This window comes from Volvox carteri (genome assembly GCF_000143455.1).
Source record: "Volvox carteri f. nagariensis unplaced genomic scaffold VOLCAscaffold_44, whole genome shotgun sequence".
In the NCBI taxonomy this organism is placed as follows: domain Eukaryota; kingdom Viridiplantae; phylum Chlorophyta; class Chlorophyceae; order Chlamydomonadales; family Volvocaceae; genus Volvox; species Volvox carteri.
In genome coordinates, this window is record NW_003307587.1 from 202,655 (window position 1) to 223,220 (window position 20,566).

The 20,566-nt window shown below is 54.2% G+C and overlaps 2 protein-coding genes across 2 annotated transcripts; one reads left to right on the forward strand and one right to left on the reverse strand.

Annotated features, from left to right (window-relative positions):
• Positions 1–1,417: 1,417 nt before the first annotated feature.
• Positions 1,418–5,650, forward strand: VOLCADRAFT_95439 (uncharacterized protein; the record flags this gene model as incomplete). Its single annotated transcript, XM_002954544.1, has 6 exons — positions 1,418–1,450; positions 2,197–2,381; positions 2,702–2,755; positions 3,551–3,669; positions 3,730–5,113; positions 5,440–5,650. The coding sequence occupies 6 exons, from the start codon at positions 1,418–1,420 to the stop codon at positions 5,648–5,650; spliced, it is 1,986 nt and encodes a 661-aa protein (XP_002954590.1).
• Positions 5,651–10,037: 4,387 nt separating this feature from the next.
• Positions 10,038–16,717, reverse strand: VOLCADRAFT_121329 (CTR type copper ion transporter; the record flags this gene model as incomplete). The annotated part of the gene is made up of 11 exons (XM_002954609.1): positions 16,641–16,717; positions 14,925–15,089; positions 14,520–14,713; positions 13,838–14,013; positions 13,514–13,624; positions 12,802–12,956; positions 12,563–12,647; positions 11,546–11,634; positions 11,352–11,446; positions 10,764–10,970; positions 10,038–10,450 (listed from the first exon to the last, which is right to left on the reverse strand). Exons 2-11 carry the CDS (start codon positions 15,053–15,055, stop codon positions 10,038–10,040), a joined length of 1,656 nt encoding a protein of 551 aa, XP_002954655.1. The 5' UTR covers positions 15,056–15,089; positions 16,641–16,717.
• Between the last annotated feature and the right edge of the window lie 3,849 nt (positions 16,718–20,566).

A 20,566-nucleotide genomic window follows, 5' to 3' on the forward strand; every position in this document is an offset into this window, starting at 1 on the left:
TTCCTGCCCCATATGGGACAGGAAGTGGCAGGAGCCCCACACGCCTTGTTACCGTGTCCCATATGGGGCAGGAAGTGGCAGGAGCCCCACACGCCTTGTTACCGTACAAGCATGTACGGATTTGAAACCAACAAACATACGAGAGATATTTGTAAGTGCTCCCCTTGTTTCGTAAAGTTCCTTCAACTTCCGCGATTCTGAATGCGTGCCTGAGAGTTTGGGGGCAGACCCTGCAATTGGTCTAGATTGCTCGGTAGAAGGGTTTAAATTGACACCTGGGACAAGTTGAATTGCCGGGACAGGCCCTTGAATTGGCCTGACAGGGATAAGAATTGGCCTGGCAGGGACATTCCGACAGTCAGAATTAGCCTGACAGGGATACGAATTAGCCTGGCGGGACATTCCGACAGTCAGAATTAGGCTGACAGGGTGTCGAATTGGCCTGGCAGGGACATTCGGACAGTCAGAATTAGCGTGTTCAGGGTGTCGAATTAGGGAAGCACGGGAATTGTGCGACCGGGGCAGTCAAAAGAATTGCTCTGCCCGACAGTTTGTCCTACCCTCTATTCGCGCCCTTCAGCGCTTGAAGCATATGCCCGCCATTTATCGAAGGCCTTGTCGTCCCTGCCGCTAAGGTAACTCTTAGCCTCGCTTGGTTACTTGCTACCGACGAGCCGGCGAGCCGCCCTCCAATAGCCCGCCCCGTGTTATAGCCGACAAAGAATTTACAAAGCAAATATCAGCTATCAGATTTATGAACAGTTTAGATTATTCTCAGCACAACCTGAGAATCTTAGTTGGATGGTGCTCATGGGCCTCCAGCTTAAAAACTAGCTTAAAAACTCTACCGACTCCGATGGCAATTGCTAAGAAACAACACGCCACAGAGATTGTAGCGGTAGCGGACAACAGGTGAAACTGTAAGTGCACCTACATTCCAAGGGAAGGGCAACGAATAGGCTATCTGTGACCATCTGCCGGTTGCCGTTAGTAAGGGATACCTGACGGCCGCAACTCATGTTCCTGCAGTATATAGCTTGCAAACAGATTGCTCAATTTTAAGATTTGTTGCGTTTACTGACGCAGATAACAACAGTGCTTGTTGTCTACTGTACTCATGTACGGCAGCAAACGGTAGAAAGCAGGCTGACACGATACTGGTTAGGTTTTCCAAGCCAAAAAAGCCGAGGCATGAAATCTATACATATAGACGAATGTTCATCATGCTTTGTGGACTTTTAGTTACATTTAGATGCTCGGTGTTTCATCGGTTTGCACGTAGTCAGTGGTTGATCGTTTGGTAATCGTTTCCCAAAATTATCTGCTAAACAATGCTAAGAGCGTCTAGCATACAAACCCAGCGGCCATCAACGGAGCCAACAAGATTCGCCCTAAAGTCTACATTCTTGCGATTCAAATGGGGTCCAAAAGGCAAATCCATCAAGGCCCGGTGCGAATACAGAGTTGTGCACGAAGCAGTCTGATGCATTGAATGTAAGTCCATCATGAATACTTCTTTCGTGATAACTCAGGGCGATTTGCGTACTTAAGATACAGTGGTCGGTGCACGCGGGACTGCCTTTCAATCTGGTGTTCTAATCCAATCATTCCTTATTTCCATAAAGAACAATAATTAATTGGGACCTTCAGGGGCTTGTAACGTGTACGTACGTCGTGGGCGTTCTGCCTGCGCTTACACGGCGGCAGACGGTGACAGATATCGCAAGAGACAGACACTCATCTGACCATGCATCTTAATATTAGAGACCTTAGGGCGCAACCTGAGGGCGCACTCGGGTCGTCGTTTAAGAAAGCGCACGATCTACACCGCCGTGTTACTTGTCTTATAACCTTGAAATGACGGACGATTTGCATCTTGTCTGGGATTGCGTACAATTAATTGTTCGAATCGCTTTGGCATTTTGCTTTCACAGATTTAACGGCATCGTTGGAGCTTAACCCTGCGGCTCCGTCCGATGCTTACACTATCCAAGCATTTTTTTGCGAGCGGAGTAAAATCGCCCTCAACAAACGGCAGTTACGACTGCGCAGGCTATCATAGCGCCATTGCTGGTATAAAACGCGGCCATCGCTGCGAAAAGATCCCTAGCACCGCCGGCCAACCGCTTCCTGCATCCAGGTCATCATGGTGCAATCTCCGCCGCTTCCGCTGCCCCCACATTCCCCACCATAAAGGCCTCCACCAACACCAACACCAGCCTCTGCCACAGATACCATAGGGATAAACTGTCTCAGGCATCCTCTCGCATTATCTTGTGCCTGGCGGGGCTGCAGCCGAAGCCAGCATCGCAAGGGGCCCCTGATTACCTTGGAACGAGGAGGGAAACCGGCATCTCTGCATTCCGCAGCAAGCGATACAGGTCCGCATCAAGCGGTTCTGAGTCATATTAGTGCAGATGCGGGTTTTATCACCCACGGCAACAGTGTCCAACACCGCGTGGCCGTCCCTGGCACTACCTCTGCCGCCAGCACGTGATCCGTCAGCGTTGGCAACATGCCATGAAGATTCCATTTGCGCAGTACAGACACCCCTTGACGGCGATGTTAAAGTAAAAAACAGTACAGAACTTGGGGATTCGGCTTCTCCTCACAAAACCACCAGATCACGCAGTACTGGCAACGATTATCTTAGCGGCGGCTGCCACACCACGTCCAGCACGTCCAACACATCCACGAACAGCCGCAACCGCCACAGCAGCATTGTCCGCGATAATGTGCAGCAGGTCGCTGTGCGGTGGGTGGCATCCGCTAACGGCAGTCCGCACACGATGTTGCCGCGAGAGGCACCCATGGGGGCACCCCTTCCTGTGGTACCGCCGCCGCCGCCACGACCACGGAAAGTGTATGGCAGTCCGCTGACCGCTGCCGCTGCTGCTACCGCCTCGTGGCGTCCCCAGCAGTACCGGAAGCCCTGCAGCGGGCATGGCGGCCTAGCAGGGGGGCCAGGTGTCTTGTCCGTGACGCACTCACCAGCCGCTGCAATAGCCCGCACTAGCACCCAGCCAAATGGTATTCGGCACGAGAGTTCGCGCAAGCGCTCGCAAAGCCCATTACAAGAGGGCCCCGGAGCTGGTCAGCCAGGGGATCCACAAGGCGCTCTTCAGGAAGTTCCTGGGCTACCGACTGGGCTCTTGGAACCGCAGCAGCTTAACATGCATAAACCTTCACGTCCATCTCCAACGCAAATTACACAAGTTCCGGTTATACCTTCGCCAGCAGGATTGGCAGAAGACAGAAAGCCCGTTGAGAGTTTGCCTGAGGTGTCGCCAACACGGGCAGTTACAGCTGCCGCCTCGACCAACACCATCATACCCACCGCCATTACCACTGGCAACCGCAGCAGTACAGCCGCTCCCAGAGCTTTCCCTGCTACCCTTGATACCATGGACACACCTACCAGTACTGCCACCACGACCGCCACTGCTATCTCAATCGCCGCCACCAGTGCTGCGGTCAACAGCACCAAACGACCCAAGCAGGCTACCGCGGTGCCAGCTCCGCCCGCTGTGACCGCGATCCGGCCGTGCAGGTGCTGGCAAGCCAGGCTCTGTGTCAATTCACCTTGCAGCATCGACCACTTGTGCGATACTCGTGCCAAATTGCGCTGGGCTGGCCTCTTTCGTGATGCCGGGTGCCTAGGGAGCCATGGTCAGACGCCTGCACCAGGCCCTCCCGTACTGCCTTCTGTCCCCTGCATGCCTCAAGTAGCTCTTGCGGAAGACGTGTTGGCAGGTATGCGGCCTGCTATGGCTTCGATTGCCTTCATTGAGGGTGAAAGGCAAGGCAGCACGGCATCTTCATCCGCGGCGCTGGACTTGCCGGCATCAACATTCGGCAGCCCAGCAGCAGCCACCGGTGGTGCAAGCTCTCCACCAATCACGCAGCCCTGTGGGCCCCCGGGCCAAGCCATCACTTGCAAATGCTTGGAGTTGGGGCTGTGTGGCAATGTACCATGCAGCATGCCGGGGCTATGCAGCACCCGAATTAAGATGCGCCAAGCTGGTCTGTACAGCGACCCTGTAACGGCTACTGCGGTATTGGGCTGGAGACCCGGTGGTGCCCTGGCCGCCGCCAGCAGTGGTGACAACAGTAACGACAACAACACCGGCATGCGCAAAACGTCGGAAGGCAGCGAGGCATCAGGGAAGCTTGAAGACGTGCCCGTGCTCCCGTTAATGCCGGAGTTCTGGTTCAAGGCGGCGTGGCTGGTATGCGCTGAAGCACCCCATGCAGCTTGGTGGTGTCCCTTGCTGGCGGGCAGCAGCTCGCTGATTGATGAAAAACAACCCACGAAATTTGCTGTGGAAAGAATTTCAAACCTTGACGTAAAGCATCAGTTAGAAATTGACCCTAAGAAACCGTTAAAATTTAACCCCAAACGACGGTTGAAAGTCGAATCCAAGCAATCGTTGAAAGTTGGCCCACAAGCGGCTGGGGGGACGGCCGTTAACCACGTAACGGCAGCGGCGGATCAGCCAACGGCTGTTTGCTTGGTTCGGACCGTGTCTAGCCAAACTGATGGAGGATCAGGCCTTTCCAGTGGCGAAACAGAACCCAAGCTGAACAGACAGCCGTCTGGGCTGGCATGCGTCCCAAGGATGGACAACGCCGCCATGACCAGTGGTCGCAACGGCAGCGGGTCTGATCTGGCGATGTCTTCGGAGAGTTATGAGTCGCAGAAGGCTGTTGGTGTAGCCGGAGGCAACCTGCGGGCGGTGATGCCACCGCAACGGCCACGCTTGGTGAGCTCAGCGCTGGGAGCCACGGCAGCGGCCAAAGACGGTGTGGATGGCGCCAATTCGGTGGTCGTTATTATGGTTGTCACCGGCGTAAACGACCCCAGTGGCGGGGTTCCTAAGGAAGTTTTAGAGGAGGTGGAAGCAGCGGCAGCGGCGTTGGTGAGAGATGGGGATCCGCGAGAAGAGGTTGACGTGCGGGGTAGAAGGCCAGCACAGCAGCACACGAAGTCGTACATGAGCTTTGCACGCTCTTTGCCGGACCTGAAGCTGGGGGAGCTACACAGTGCCGATTCTAACGGCGGCGCGGACGTGTGGTGGGTGCAGTACAACGCCGCCTTTGCACCCATTGCTGAGTAAGTACGTGGATTATTGGGGAGGGCTGCATGAGGACGGAAGTGATAGGGGTACCTTGGTGGTTACTAATACTCAGCTGTGGGCTTCGTGAGTTTTGACTCGGACTCTTAGACTCCTTAGACTCCTTAGGAGGTCAAATTCAAATGTTTTGCTCAGAGACGTTCTCCTGTCTTCTGCTCATCTGTTACCTTGCCAACCCCACCCGCTCCTAGATACCCGTGCGCGCTTTGCACCCGCCCAATTACCCTCGCTTTTTCATCTTAGCTAGACTCCCTCCATTGCTCATGTGCCACATTAAGCTCACGGTACCCAGTTTCGGCTGCAGGGCGTCTGGAAACCTCGGACCTTCCGGAACTTTGAGTAGTCCACGCTCCAAGGCAGGACCACGGGTTCCTTGCGGAGGTGGCGAGGACGGCGAGGATGACGAGGAGCCTCTTCGACCCGTCAAGACCATGCTCATCCCGGCCCTGACGTGGGCACCCATGCCAGAGCGCCCCGCCCTACCAAGCCGGCTGAGGCTGACAAAAACTTACTAACTAACGGGTGGAATAAACTGGCTGTTGGCTGTTGGCTGTTGGCTGTTGGCTGTTGGCTGTTGGCTGTTGGCTGTTGGCTGTTGGCTGTTGGCTCCCCCAGAGCCATTGGCAATCGTCATGCACCTCTGCTGCTCTGCTCGCAATTTTACCACCGGCAGGCTAACTTGCATGCATGATAACATAGGATCCTGATGGGGTATAGCCGTTGTGCAGCAGGGACACTGCTGCAGCGGGGGTACGTCGGTATGAACATACATACAGGCCTTCAAAGCTGGGCCACACTTAGGTGTATCTCTCGTCCCCTCCTGGAGCCGTGAAGGCTTGGAATGGAAACTACCTAGGAAATGAATGAAGCTTCTTTTTGCAATGGACCTGAAAGGATTTGCGTTGGAAGCGTGCACATGGCGCACATGAACCATATCTATTTCGCAGTAGTGCGCGTTTCACCGTAGCTTCTCGTAGCGCAGCGAAGAGCGAAGCGGAGGGAAGGCATCTCTGAATCGCGTCCGTGACCGGCTCGCGTCCGGTCTAAGTGACATCTGGGTAGGGCCCGAGGGTGCCACCTTGCATGCACTGTTGGCGGAGATCCAGGCGACGAGCAGCGGTAAATACCTGGACCTTTCAGCGGCGTGTTTGTAACGACATAGCATTTGCTGCACATGTGCGTCCAGATCAGAATATTAAGCCTTCACATGTACACATAAAAGTATTCATGTATCTGGCCGTATAGCTAAGTGGATATAGCGTGCCCTTCCTAAGGGCAAGGTCCAAGGTTCGACCCCTTGTACGGTCGCTAGATTGTAGAGTTATTGAATGGGTAGGTGGCTACCAAGGGTTGCGCTCAGACGACTCACGGAAATTGTGGGTCCATATGTACCAGTCGATCCTTCGGCGTATGAGGGATGTTGAATTGGACGGTGGGACCCCTTCTTTATGCACGGTATTACATCTACTTGCGAGCTGACCATGACAAAGTTGTAGCGCCGTTGATCCGCTAGATTTGGTTGGATGCTGGTGGTGAGTTGCTGATGCTGAACCCAACGAATACATTCTGAAGTCGGATGGGGTGAATGAATTAGAGTGCCCCTCTCGCAGGGGAGAGCAGGGAACTGCCTCGGGAAAGGGGGCCGCTGGTGAAGCTATACCACCCTGTTTCATCGTACAGGCATACGCACATACGGATATGGATAGGCCACAAATGAGAAACGCTATCCTGCGCGTTTATCTGATTGTAAAAAAGGTTCAACGATTCCGAATCGACAGATTAGATGATTGGGGATGTTCCTGATGTCTTCTGGTAGTCGTCTGTTGATGTGGCAAATGGGTGCCCACGCAAGGCGGCGAACATACGTCCCGCAATGTTCAGGTAGCTCGGATTTGCGCGCTACCAAGTATTGCCCCCAACCTGCCTGCAACGCGCACCGGGTCCTGATCGATAACTGAAGTGAAGCCTGGGTGCATCCGTACTTGAAGTGACGCACCTTTATCACCAGCTGGTGATGAAAGTTGTGCTTTGTGTAGACACATTGCCATTCAGTGCAACCGACATGTACGTGTGCAGTTCATAGGCGGATTGCGCCGTAACGAACCAGCCACTGTGATGCCACTTAAAGAGCGCCTTCATCCTTACATCCTCCTCTATTGGGCAGCACGGCAGGGAAGCAACTCCCCCGGCGTTCAGGACATTACTGTCTGCTGGTCTTCCTTAATGCGGATGGGGAGGTGGATAAGATGTGTAGTTGCAGAAAGGAAAACAAGACCGAGAGGGTTTGTTAACTGGATGTCCGAGTCCGGCAGCGGATCACATGCATAATGCAGACCATAACCAGCAGTTATAAAGGGTTTAAGGGTTTAAGGGTTAAGGGTGAGCCTCAGGCATGGCCAGACGAGCTGTTAGCATGGACAAGGGGACAGGGCCCGCGGTGTGTGTGTGTCGTGCTGGGCCTTGTTGCCGCGTTTTCTTGCAGTAAGCTGCATGGGCATGGGGCCGCCGGGAAAGGTTTCCGGGAAGGGTCACCCATGCACACTGTAGCAATCACACACGCATACATGCAAGCGACCCCGCTGACCGCGCGCACAGGCGGCAACACCGCCATCCAATTATCAAGAGGCCTAACTTGCGCTCAAGTAGCCTGACAGAGTGCCATCCGCGTTGCGTGATAGACTGGAGTGCTTTGACACGGCGTTTGAGCAGCTGTGAAAGCTGCGAGTGCTAGCCAGCTAGCCATGACGCAAGCTTGTCATGACGTAAGCACGACGCCGCAGCTTATGGGCGAAGAAGAAGCATCATGGCATCAGGAAGCTGTGCGACGTTTCTGGCCGAACTACCCCGACTGGCCGACCTTACGAGTTGTGCTTCTTCTGGTTCCAGAGCAACTCCTTCGACCAGCTTATAGATACGGAACAACCTTTGCGTGTTGAGCTCCAGTAACAATTTTTGAGCTTGACCACGAGGAAAAACCCTTGGAATTCGGTTTCGGAAGTAAATCTTAAAAGCGGACGGGCAGACGGCTTCGTCGCCAGCCGGGATGACATGGAGGTCCACTTTATTTTTTTTGTAATTGTAATGTTACAGATTGGGAGGCTTCTGGGCCGCTTTATCAAATTGTCAGTTCTACGATCAGGTCCACTTTAGCCTTTAGTCTCGATAAACCTTCACACACACACACACACACACATACACAAACACACACGTCACTTTCGTCCATGTGGCATACTCCCTGCTGAGTTGTCTTGACACCGTGCCACCGGCGAGGAAAGTGGGAGCGCGGCCGGGCTTTCGCGCACGCCGAAGATGTTCTTCTGTTAGCCTCTCTTCTCATCTAACACAGACCTCGATACCTCAAACTGTAGCATCGATGCATCTCCACGCGGACGACCGGCTCGTCTAGCCGCTCTTCTAGCTACATACAGATCCGCACAGCCGCCACGGCGCGAGTTCGCAGACCGTAAGGTTACCTATCCCTACACATGCACATCTGTCTGCACGGGACGGCTGGGTAGGGACCTTCTGGCTTTCCTTGGTAGGAAAGCGAAACACTGAGGTTGGCTGCAGGCTGGGCGTGGGTGTCCATTACAGGCCGGCCATTACAGCCTTGGCAGGAAGCCCTGGCCAGGTGCCCAGCCATGGCGCCCTGCCGCCTTGCCGACCACCAGCTAGCGGCCGTCTCTACTTGAACACTCCCGAAAATGCATGACAAGGTGCAATCGACCTGCCTCTGCTGCTGCAACGCCGGTCCTTCGCTCGGTATATCATTATCATCATCACCACCACCACCACCAGCAGCACCACCACCAGAAGCAGCAGCAGCACATTGACTGGATATCGAATGACCCCTCCGGTATACACACATGAGACACTCACGAACCCAACCAACTCAACCAACAACCTCCGTGCTGGAAATGGCATTTCTTAGAAAAGCCACGAAAACGTCACAATTGACAAATGAACATCTAAACCTGCACGAAAACACACACTACACCACCTCATAAATCCAAGATGCGTGGAGTCCCAAAAGAATTCCATAAAACAAGGGTCAAAATGTCGTAATGTAAAGAGCCACCCTGCCTATCACGCGACATGCGCCGCACAGAGCGTCGAATGTGTGCCTTCGAGCGATCTAACCTAATGGGACTGGACCCACCATCATTTCCAATGCGGGTATGCAGACATATGTAAAGGTTTGCGAACAGAGAAGTTTGTGGCCTCATCCACACATGCACATGTATCGTTCGCCGTTTGTTCGTCTGTAAGCTGGGAGTGGGGCACAAAGCCTCTCGTGGGGCTCACATGCCTCATAAGCTCGTCATGGACCACTCCAAAATTCCGTCAACACAACTACGTTATGGGTTTACTGAGCAGTTCATCACAACATTTACTTTGCTTCCCCCCACTGTTCTTCTAGCTACCAATAAAATTAACGCACAAAAGATCGGGGATTCCTGCTATGGCAACGAAAGCAGGCGTCCCTGTGCGTGTAGCTGCCGCATCCTGACCTGCCCTCATCCTCCTCCCACACGGCCGCCATTAGTTGGATCACAGTCGTGCAAACCACAAGGCCCACCAGTAATGCGGCCGACTTCCTTTGCACGCTGTCATGGTAACGTCACCTCTGTCATAACCATAACGGACTCTAGGCAACCCCTCGCCCGCTCTTTCACGGACCTGACCCCACCAATCTGACTTGCTGACATGTACCAGCTAGCAAACACCGTATGATGACCAAAATCAGTACCCCCCACCTAAGTGCAGGACATAAAGCCGCCCAAAATTCGATCCATCCCGTACGCCTCCTACTTACACAGCCACCCAAAGTATATTATTACAAAGTCTCATCGCTACTGACTAATTTCCCACCTAAGCAGAGCAACCAACAGCCCGTTATCTTCACAACACCGAAAAACCTGACTTGCGAACACTTTCGCTTTCATGCAGTGCAACTGCTCCTCCGCCGTTCAGTGACGTTCTTCGCTTCTCCGCTGCGCCGTTCAACGCCGCCGCCGCGACGCCGTTTGTTGTGACCTTTTCGGCCGCCGCGACGCCGTTTGTTGTGACCCTGTCGGCCGATACGGTGCCGTTGGGGGCCACAGATACGGGCGGGACTGCGGCGCCGCAGCACACCTCCACGTCGGCGTTGGTGGGCGCCCCGGCGGGTGCACCCACTCGGCGCTGGTAGTTGTCCCGCAGGTGGCCTAGCAGCAGCGTGCCCAGGGAGTAGCCCAACACAACCGCCGCAAAGTAGGCGCCGTTAAAGGTCATCGCGATGAGCATGGCGAACAGATCCAGCGTGGTGACCACCACTGCGCCCCATTTTGTAACGAATCGGGCGTTAGCCATCAGGCGTAGTGCAAAATGTAAATTTTAAGATTTAAGACAGCCGCAGGGACGGTGACGGAGGCGGCATGGCATCCCGGTCCGGAATGTGGAAAACAGGGGTTATTAGTTGTTAGTTACTAGTTGTTAGTTACTAGTTGTTACTAGGTTACAGTGTGTGTTCGCACCCTGAGCCGGCGCTCAGTTTATCCGGTGACATGACATTTATATTCAGGAAAAAAAGGAGCACCAGCAAGTGGAGCTCTGCAAGGTCTTCTGTCTGAAGCTAGCTATCCTTACATGTGAAGACGGAGGACAGCAGGTTCTGCAGTGCTTGGCCGCCGCTGGGCAGCCACCACAGCCCGGGTCTGACCTCGGCTGGCGGCGGCCCCAGCGGCCCCAGCCGGCCCGCGGCCGCTGCGGTGGCCATGATGAACTGGGCGGTGCGCAGCGCAACGGCGGTAAAACTCATGGTCGTGATGGCGATGAAGCTGCCGACGGCTTCACCTGCGTAGAGAGTGTTGGAGCCAAAGGCCGACTCAAGGGAGAGACCAAACCCAGCCGGGAAACCCCACACACCACAACGGCGGAAGGAAAAACAACCGCAGCATGAGAGCCAAGACGCATATGACCCAGACAAGCTTTTTTTGAACGCCAGTTTCCAACGCATGGCATGAGAGGAATGAGAGAGGACGAGAGAGGTCAACGAGCCAACAAGCACAAGTCAAGGCCTGGGTGCGTGTGGGTGCATGGAACAGCATTACCACGGAAACAGCATAAATATGCACACGCGGCGGGTAGGCCGTTTCAATTAACGGCTAGCGTGTTCGTCTTTCCGTGTGTTTCGTCTTTCCGGCAACACATTCACACATACACACAGATACACACCTGTCGTCTTGGGCATCCAAGTTCTGAAGAGCAGCAGCTCGCGCGTCCGTTGATGAAAGAACATGAGCATCGAAGGGATGTCGGAGGCAGATGTACTGCCGCCGTACACCTCGGCCCCGGCGCAGAATGAGCTGATGCTGCTGCCGTCAGCGCCGTCGGCCCCCCCCTGGACCCAGCCGGCCGACTCCTTGCACCAGGCGGCGTACACATCACAACCAACCATGTACGGCATTTCCGTACACATGCTGGACATCCCGCCGATGAAATCAATGTTGCACGACAGCTGCGAGCATCGGTAGGGCGGTATGTCGAAGCTTAGTGCAGGTTAGAGCGAAATATGTTTGGAAAGGAAGGAAAGCGGAGTTGGAGTTTGTGCGAGTGAGTGCGCAAGCCATATGCATGGAGGGGGTATGTGTTCAAGTGGCCCAGAAGTCTGCCACTCTGTAACAACAACAACAACAACAACACGCGGAGGAACAGACGGACGTAGAGCCGCGCTCCCATCCCTGCGCTGTGTTTCGGCCCGGTCAGGGCCCCCGGTGCACGTCCTTTATCGGGCGAGCCGCCCACAGTGTAACACCCCATCAACAACAACCGCAACAACAACAACAACCGCAACAACAACAACAACAACAGCAACAACATGGAAGGGGTGACAAATGAACACGCCGCACGGGCAGCCGTAGGAAAGGTGTCAAACCGAGGCGGGATGCAGGTGCAGTCGCATGACACGAGGGAGGGGGTAGGGCTCCGGTTGATTGCCCCTCGGGAAGAGCCTTCAGAGAGGATTTGAAATCAGGTAATTGCGCTTGGCCAAACCCCCATACCCCAGCCTGGGTGAGGCCTTGGGCACCACCGATTCGCCTGACTACCATCCCCAAACACGGACAGCCGTCGGAAATCAACCAATCAACCAACTGCAAGAGCCTTCCCTCCGTTTCATGACGTGTCTGTTTTGTTCCATGTCATGTCCGGGATCCTGCCTAGCTTCCACAATCTCTTCCTCTGCTCATCCGTCCTCTTGGATCATCCAGCTTTCAACCAGGCACCTTTCCCCTCCTCCTCCTCCTCCTCCTCCTCCCCCTCCTCCTCCTCCTCCTCCTCCTCCCTTGCCTTCTTTTAAAAGGTCTACTTAAAGCACCAATGGCTATCCAGATGTTACGTATTTCATCTCATTCACCCTTCAAAACCACGCGGCCCGGCCCACATACCCGAGTGCAATTCTCGCACTGCACCATGTCCATCGACCCGCACATGTCCAGCACGGCCTTGCGAGCGACATTGGTTGTGGGCAGCCTGAGGTCGACAGCACGGCGACACGCAGTGACGGCAACGTCATTTCCATGTCAGTTTGCTTGGAAAAATGAGATTCTTTTAGTGCACCACCTGCGGCCACAGCGGAGGAGCTCCTTCACATCCCTTCGGCTGTCCGCGGGTCGGGATGACTCACCCTGGGATGGCGGGGAACTGCGCGCACTGCCGTACGACACTTGTGTTTCGGCACAGCTGCATGTACGACTTGCATCCGCTCATTCCAGGCATGTCGGCGCAGATGGTGGCGAGCAGCGTCATGGGCCGGCAGAAAGTACCAGTCACTTTGCCGGCCTGCAATGCGGGAGCGAGTGGGGGAAAGACGAACCACACACGATTGAAGCTGCTGCCAGAGCGAGTGGGGGGCGCAAACGCATGAGACCATCCATCTGAAAGCGCAGTCTCGGCCACATCAGGCCTCCCTACATGAACCCTCCCCTAAGAAAGGCAACACACACCGTAGCGCTCCACCGGGCGACTTTGCCCTCGGTATGGTTGTAGGCCCCTCTAGGAAACAGGCAGCTGGAAAGACAGAAGCAAAAGTTTCGGAAGGAGCAGCAACCGCCTTTGTTTAAATTGGGCTGCGGGGGAGGAGACGCGGCATGTTTGCCGATCTGCCATTGTGCGTTGAACACACGGCACAGCAATGCGGAAGGTGCAGCAGCTTCAACTCGGTGTTGCCGGGTGAGTTCTGGCACACAGCACTACTGACAGAAACACCTCAACTCCCTCGTGCGGTTAAGCCACGTAATTCCCGCAAGGCTTGGAGACAGGTCGCTGTGCCACATGCAGGTTACGCGCGCAGGCGGGCAGAGAAGCGACATACATCCAAACAAACGTTCCTCCCCCACCTTGCACGCTGATTGTATCGTGCAGCCGGGCATGTACGGCATATCCTTGCAAAGAGAGTTTACATCCGCAGTGATGTTCTCCGACGGATATTCGTACGATCCGCAATATGGCTGCGACGGATCGGCGACACACGGCGGCATCGTAGCGAGCAGCAATGGCGTCATTGGCGGCGCCATTGGCAGCGGCGGTTCCGGGCCGTGTGGTGGCGGTCTGGGTGGCCCCGGGCTTTCCGGATGCGGACTGGGCGGCAGCATGACACCGGGATAGGTTGGCGGCAGGTGTGGGCTTTGCGGCAGAGAGGGCGGCCGTGGGCTGGGGGGTACTGGTTCGGGTGGAGGCGACGGTGGCCGGGGTGGCGCCGGCGCGGTCTTCCGGTATTCAGGTCGCAGACACAGAAACGCGGCGCCGTCACCATGTAACGGGGCGTCAATCTCGCAAAAGGCAAAGAAAGCAGAGCAATTGCCCATATCCATACTGTAGCAACCCTCACAGTACGACACTGCGACCACAGAACGACAAGCGGCAGGGAGGGCGGTAATGAGGGCCGATGTCAAGATGCATGATTTACCCCAGGGAGGGCCACCAGCCGAAAACACACAAGAACCTCACTCATGGGGAAAAATTCCGACCCGCACTGACCGCAACGAGGAACATGTCTTAAACAAGCCATCCGCACATCTTGCCTCTGAGCGTGGTGTGCTCAGGTTACCCAACCAGCTACCCAACCAAGTAAGCACCACCAGGTCCTAGCTCACAATGGCGTCGACTAATGAAGCTGTTTAGAGGCGGTCGCGCCGCACATGCCCTTGCTTTCTGCCCTGTAGGTCACCGGTTGCCAAGATCTGCCCGGGAGATTCCAGGAAGGGCGCAGGGCCGCAAAGGCCGCGAAGGCCTCCCTTTACTGCCCCTCGCCGCTTGGAGGTTCCGCGCCCTCCGTGGAAGTGTGTCCTGACCCAGATGGAATCCCTAGAGTGACCCAGATGGTCAGAAACGCTAGGGACGTACCTAGCGGGTCAGGGCAGGACTGCGGTGTACATTCCTCGCAGCCCAGCATTTGGGTGGGATTGTATGAATAATAGGGTCCGTCCATGCGGCCACAAGCGTCGAGAGCGAGTTCCAGAACCTTCGACGTTCTGTTTAACATGTACGGGTTCATACATCTGCGGAACTCGGAGGCGCTGGAAAATGCAGCTTGGAGCCTGTGCGAGCAAGCAGATGCACATGAGTTACGAAGGTGCTTGAAATGATGGGCATATGTGGGACAGATGGGCGCGGAGACAGAAGGACGTTCAACAGGGCCTGATGCGTGCACGCCTATGAGCTTCTGTGATGCGACCCGAGGGACGGTACATCGGTGAGACACACTCCTTCGTAGGTTTGACTTCTGCGAAGGTTGTGGCAGAGACTTACTGGCCACAAAGGCCGATAGAGTTGACAATGTTGGGGTCATCGCTGCACAGGCTGCTGGCGATCCTCCAGGTGTCGCATAATGCATATGAGATCGGCGGTTCCAGAGTTTCATTCCTGCAGAGTCGGTACATGCTGCAACCGATTGCGCTGCGCGCCGGCTCTTTGCTGCAAATTGATTGCAGAGTTGAGTGATAGACTGTCGGGGTCGGACAGTTCGTCTGAGCAGCAACAAAAGCGACGAGTGCTAGCCATCCTACGAGATAAACTGTATGAAGCCGCAACATAGGTTCTCTCTGAACCTGTCAACCCTTAATCGTCGGCAGCAGCCGACGACTGCAATTGGTCAAAGGGTAATTTTACTATAGTCTACTATAACAATTAATTCAACAGGACCCCTACTATGGCCATTGATGCAGTTCCGGCGCGCTCAAACGACAACTTCCGCGTCTTATCTTCATATAACATTGTAATGACATAAGAGTGAAGTAGAGGCAAACAATAAAACAAGAATGCGGTGACCACATATGTATGGAAGCCTTCATGACCCTTGTGTGACTTGTACCCTACAGGTACCAATGTACCGTACAAATTCTACAATGTCGCCGATTACGAAGCAGCTTCTAGCCATTTGCAACCACGAATAACTATTGAATGCAGCGCAACCATGGCTGCCCAGTGTTACACGTATGGGCCTCAATCGTGCTTCCGACCATGCCTTCGCTTTTTCATCGCTCGGGCTACAAATGCAATGATGACGTTAGAGATCCCTTCACCTCAAACCCTAACCACAAGCAAGCAATACGCTACAGAATCATTGTTTGAGTACATGTGGGGTGACTAAATGCCAACGGCAGTTCGTTCGCTTGACACCCAAGCTCGCAATGTATCATGCTCGCATGGTCTTGAAACTTTGAAATTTTCAGATGCATATCTAAGGAATCCACTAATTTAGGGAAGATAACATTGGCTGGTCTGGCATTTAACGGATATACCCTGACCGAACGGCACATGATGGAACAACGTATGCAAAAAGCAAGGATAAACTAGAATTAAAATACAAGAAACATAAACGAAACATACAAAGCTATATACGCAGTAGCAAGAACCCAGATGAGTTGCCGGTTCGCATTGCAACAACAACGCTTTGCGCATTAATAAATGCCTGGAGATTGCGACGATTGACATCTTGATTTACATTATAATTCCAGACGCAGCACACGCTACACCCACGTACGCCGCCTGTTCTGCCTTCACTGACGGTTCTGTGCTCCTGTCTCCCTTAACCGTATTCTCATGGCTATGTCGACTCGAACATGCTGGCTGACAGTGCGAGGAATGATAGAGGCGGAAAACCGGGAGACAGGCTGCCAAGGGCCCTTACACTGCAGACGCAGCACACGCTACACCCACGTACGCCGCCTGTTCTGCCTTCACTGACGGTTCGCTTCATGTTCGCTCCGTCGGTGAATGTGACCAGCTCATTAGATTTCACGGACAAACTCAAAGACGTTACATAAATATTATCGCTAAATCATGGAGCGGATGTCCTTGCTGGCCTTGCCCGAGATCGCTAAGCGTCGCTTACGAATACCGGTCAGTAACTGCCATAGGCCTTGGCAGCGTGGCCGACGCAGCCCTCCTCCCATTCAGAACTTCTTCCGACTAAAGGTGTATTTTTTCGGCGCTCTTGCCGCGATGAAGAAAGCAACTACCCACGTCGCGCGTACCCTAGGGCCGTGTTCTGCACCGGGGTCCAGCGCGCACGAAGCCGTTCTACCCGCCTGCCCGTTTGCCTGGTAGTGCAACAACAAGTTGCATGCAACAGTCAGAATGACAAAACAAACATGTAGATGATACGTTTTTTCATGCCCAGCTGTGCTTTCACGACGCTCGACGTTTAATGATATGTAAAGTGAAAGTATGGCTGTATTGCCTGCTACGACACGGAATAAAGTCATTGATGCAACTGACACAAAGTTTAAGGGTCACGGCGACAGCACCACCGGCCCTCGCTAGGTCTTAGCCACAACCCGGAACGCAACCCGCTGTATCAATAGTGCGAACAAGAGAAAACAGTGCCCCATCTTTGCGAAACGGCCGCGATGGCAACACGCGATGGCACCGCCTGTCCGCCACCTGGCGGGTAAATAAGTGTGCATGACATGCTGTCGAACGTAAAACAGCAGCGCTGTCAGCCACTTGCATTTATGCATTGCAACAAGAATTCAATGTAAGAAATCCTGTAGAACGATTACAATTCGATACAGCTGAGATACGCAAGCTTCCCAATACATATGATGTGTGAAACAGGGGGGTATATCTTCACCCGTGGCAGCTACCCTGCGAAACCCTGCCTTCCCCGGTATTTCGGGACACCCTCATCCAGTCACCCTAGTCAACTTCTCAGTGGATCGCATGTATGTGGAGGCTGACTAAAACGTGCAATGATCCCACTTGCTTCATTCCAAATTCCCTTGCCAAAAGCTTCGCCAGAGGACGAGAGGGAGTTGCCCTTCCGCTGTATCGCCGGGCTTTCAAGGTGGAGCTGGTGGAGCGCCTATTTGTAGACGTATTGTGTACCTGCTACTACAGCCGTGGAAAGCTGCCCGCGAACATTTCGCGCGTACACGCGAAAATTACGAATGAAGATCACGTTTATGCACGTAATCTTCAAGCAAATGTAGGGTTTAGCAGGTTTGGCGCAAATCATACGCTTTACAGCTGTTGGAGCTTCAAATCCCGGCTCGCGCTCAAAGCAACTCAAGTTCGTTACAGGTCAAGTAACCTTCTTTAAACAACTGGACAACATAAATCCACCCCGCACAACGACGGCTGCAACGCAGGGAACAGCAAAACGCTGGCGTGCCTTGCTTAAGAAGCTCTGGTTACTTCTCGTAAACAAATATTATTATTCTTCACCAAAACATCTGGCCCTATGCACTCCCGTTCAGCTAACGTTGCCCGTAAAACAATGCATGCATCAATGCAGTGTCCAACAACGCAGATTAACGGAAGCAATCGCCCTAGTTCACTGCCTCACCCCACCCACCTAACCAAGGGGCTCAGGTTGCTAGGCACTGATCTTCTTTAGCCCAACCTAAACTAGTCCCGCAGATAAAGATGCCTTGTAAACGTACGACAGCATCACATGCAGTCTTACGGGACTTGTAAGAGATCTTTCAGTGATGTCCCGTACACACGTACTTTGTCGTAGCTACAGTCATGTGACGCGACAGAAGGCCTGAGCTAGGCTCTTACAATATTGCAAGTTGATACAAAACAATCTGTGGTGTGATGGCGTGGGTGGTGTCGTTGGTGAACAACCGTACTGCGCGAAGGTAGTGAAAGGCAAGGGAAAAAAAGTAGCTAGGGGGGTGATGGCAGGTAGAAGCGCCTACTGCCTATGGCTGGTGGGCGGTGGCCTGCGGGTCGAAGGCGGTGGACTTCGCGTCTTCATGGGGGGAGGTGATTTCCTGTTTGAAGGAGGACTTCGGGTGCCGGTGAGTGGCGGGGATTTCCGCATCGGCGGCGGAGGCTTGCGGCTTGAGGAGGGTGGAGGCGGCGATGGCCGCTTCAGAGGCGATGGCGGTGGTGATCGCTTTGCAGATGATGGCGGCGGCGACGACTTCGCAGATGATGGTGGCGGAGACCGTTTTGCAAAAGGTGATGGCGGTGGCGATCGCTTAGAAGGTGATGGCGGCGGAGGCCGTTTTGCAGAAGGTGATGGCGATGGCGATTGTCTAGCAGGCGACGGTGGCGGCGGCGATTTAGGGGGTAGCAGCAGCGATGGGCTGAGTCCCGCTCGCGGCGGACCAGCAGCGGGGGTTGCGCCTGGGGCCACGAGTGGGCTCGACGACGGTGGTTCCGGCGGTGGTGAAGGGGGCCTGGGAGGCGCAACCACAACACCCGGCCCGGGTTTTATATAGAGGCAAAGAACGGCGGCTCCATGACCATAAGTGGTACGGATGTCGGCTGGTGTCGCCTCTCCTCCACAAAAGCCGTGGAAGGCAGCGCACTGATTCATGTCCATGTAGGCACAACCCAAACTGTATGACACTGCGAAGGGACACCAAAAACGGAGGGCACGAGGGCGCCTCAGTCATTTAGGTTGGGGGGTTCGTTTGGCAAAGGACGGATTGCTGGCGGCGGCGGCGGCGGCAGCGGCGGCGACGGCAGCATTAGCTGGTTGCGGTATTTAGTACGGCAATCCAGCCCGGTGATCCGTATGTATGTATCTGCACGGCAGTGCAGATCAGTAAGAACAACAGGAAGTCAAGCAAGTCCTGGGAAGGGAAAGGAAGGGAAGGGAACGCAGGCGCCGCCGTCCTAAGCCCATAAAGCAGGAGCATGCCTTGGTGCACAACTTGCCATGTCGGCCGACACGCCGCTGGGGGTTGTGAAACGTATCGTGACCCCCGCCTCCTTCATCCCTGCGCTGGGCTGTCGGATTTTTCACACCCGGATCGCCTTAGATTTCTTCTCGCCACGCGGGCCCCACGCTTGTATTCCCAAACAAGGCCTGAATGTCTCTGTTCGGCGCTTCCTGTACGTCGCTGCATCTGAGGGAGGCTCTTCTACGTGTGGGACATGCAATGAACATGCGCTAACCGGACAAGTCATGATCATCATGACCTCAGCCGGCAATGTTGTAGCTACGGACGCACCCAGTGGATCAGGGCAGGATGTAGCTGTACAGGATTCGCAGCCAAGCATAAAAGAGGGATCATACATCTCATCGCAGGCAGCAAGGTGCTTTGCGCGAATGTCAGACGTGCTGGTGAAGTTGTACGGCTTCATGCAGCTACGGAACTCGGTTACATTGGCGTACGAAGCTTGGAGCCTGCGGCCGCAGGCAAGTGTATCAACGCAGTATCAACGAAGACAAGGAAAACACAGATATGTACAACAATAACAACAATAGCAGCAGCAGTTGCAACTGCCATCGCAGCTTCCGCCAAATCCTGCAAAGCGAGATTGCTCGCAGTAGAGTGTACATGACGATTGTGGTTCAATTGCGCTGGACACTTGATCTCTATGCGAATCGAGGTCGCCTTTTGCAAGCGAATCTGAAACAATAGATGGAGCAGTGACCCAAGGGGCTGTGTCTTATCAGCATGTTGGAGATACCTAATGTAACTCACAAGTAAAGGATTCTGTCCGCTATGCTTACCGTCCACAGATGCCTGTAGACTCGGCAATGTTCTGGTCATCGCTGCACAAGCTACTCGCAATTCTCCAGGCGCCGCATATCTTGGAGAAAATGGGCGGGCTAATAGTGTTATCTGTACACAACCTGTACATGCTACACCCAATAGCTCCGCGAGCCGGTTCCTTACTACACACTGCCCTTAAGGTCGAGTCATAGACAATGGGCGGCGCTGGGCACTCTGCACCCGCATAAAGGACAAGTAATGCAAACACAATGCTGTAGACATGACAGCGAAGCATTTGTTCGGCGCCTAAGCGACTCGTCTCTCCGAAAGATAAGAACGGGGACTAAGGCTAGGCTACCAACACCGACATCCAATTTATAAAGTATATAATAATGTAGAGCTAAATATTAAAATTGGGTACATTACATCAACACAATATTTCGTAATTATCATAATCTGTACGTCGTTGTGTATTGTGACACGGCGGAC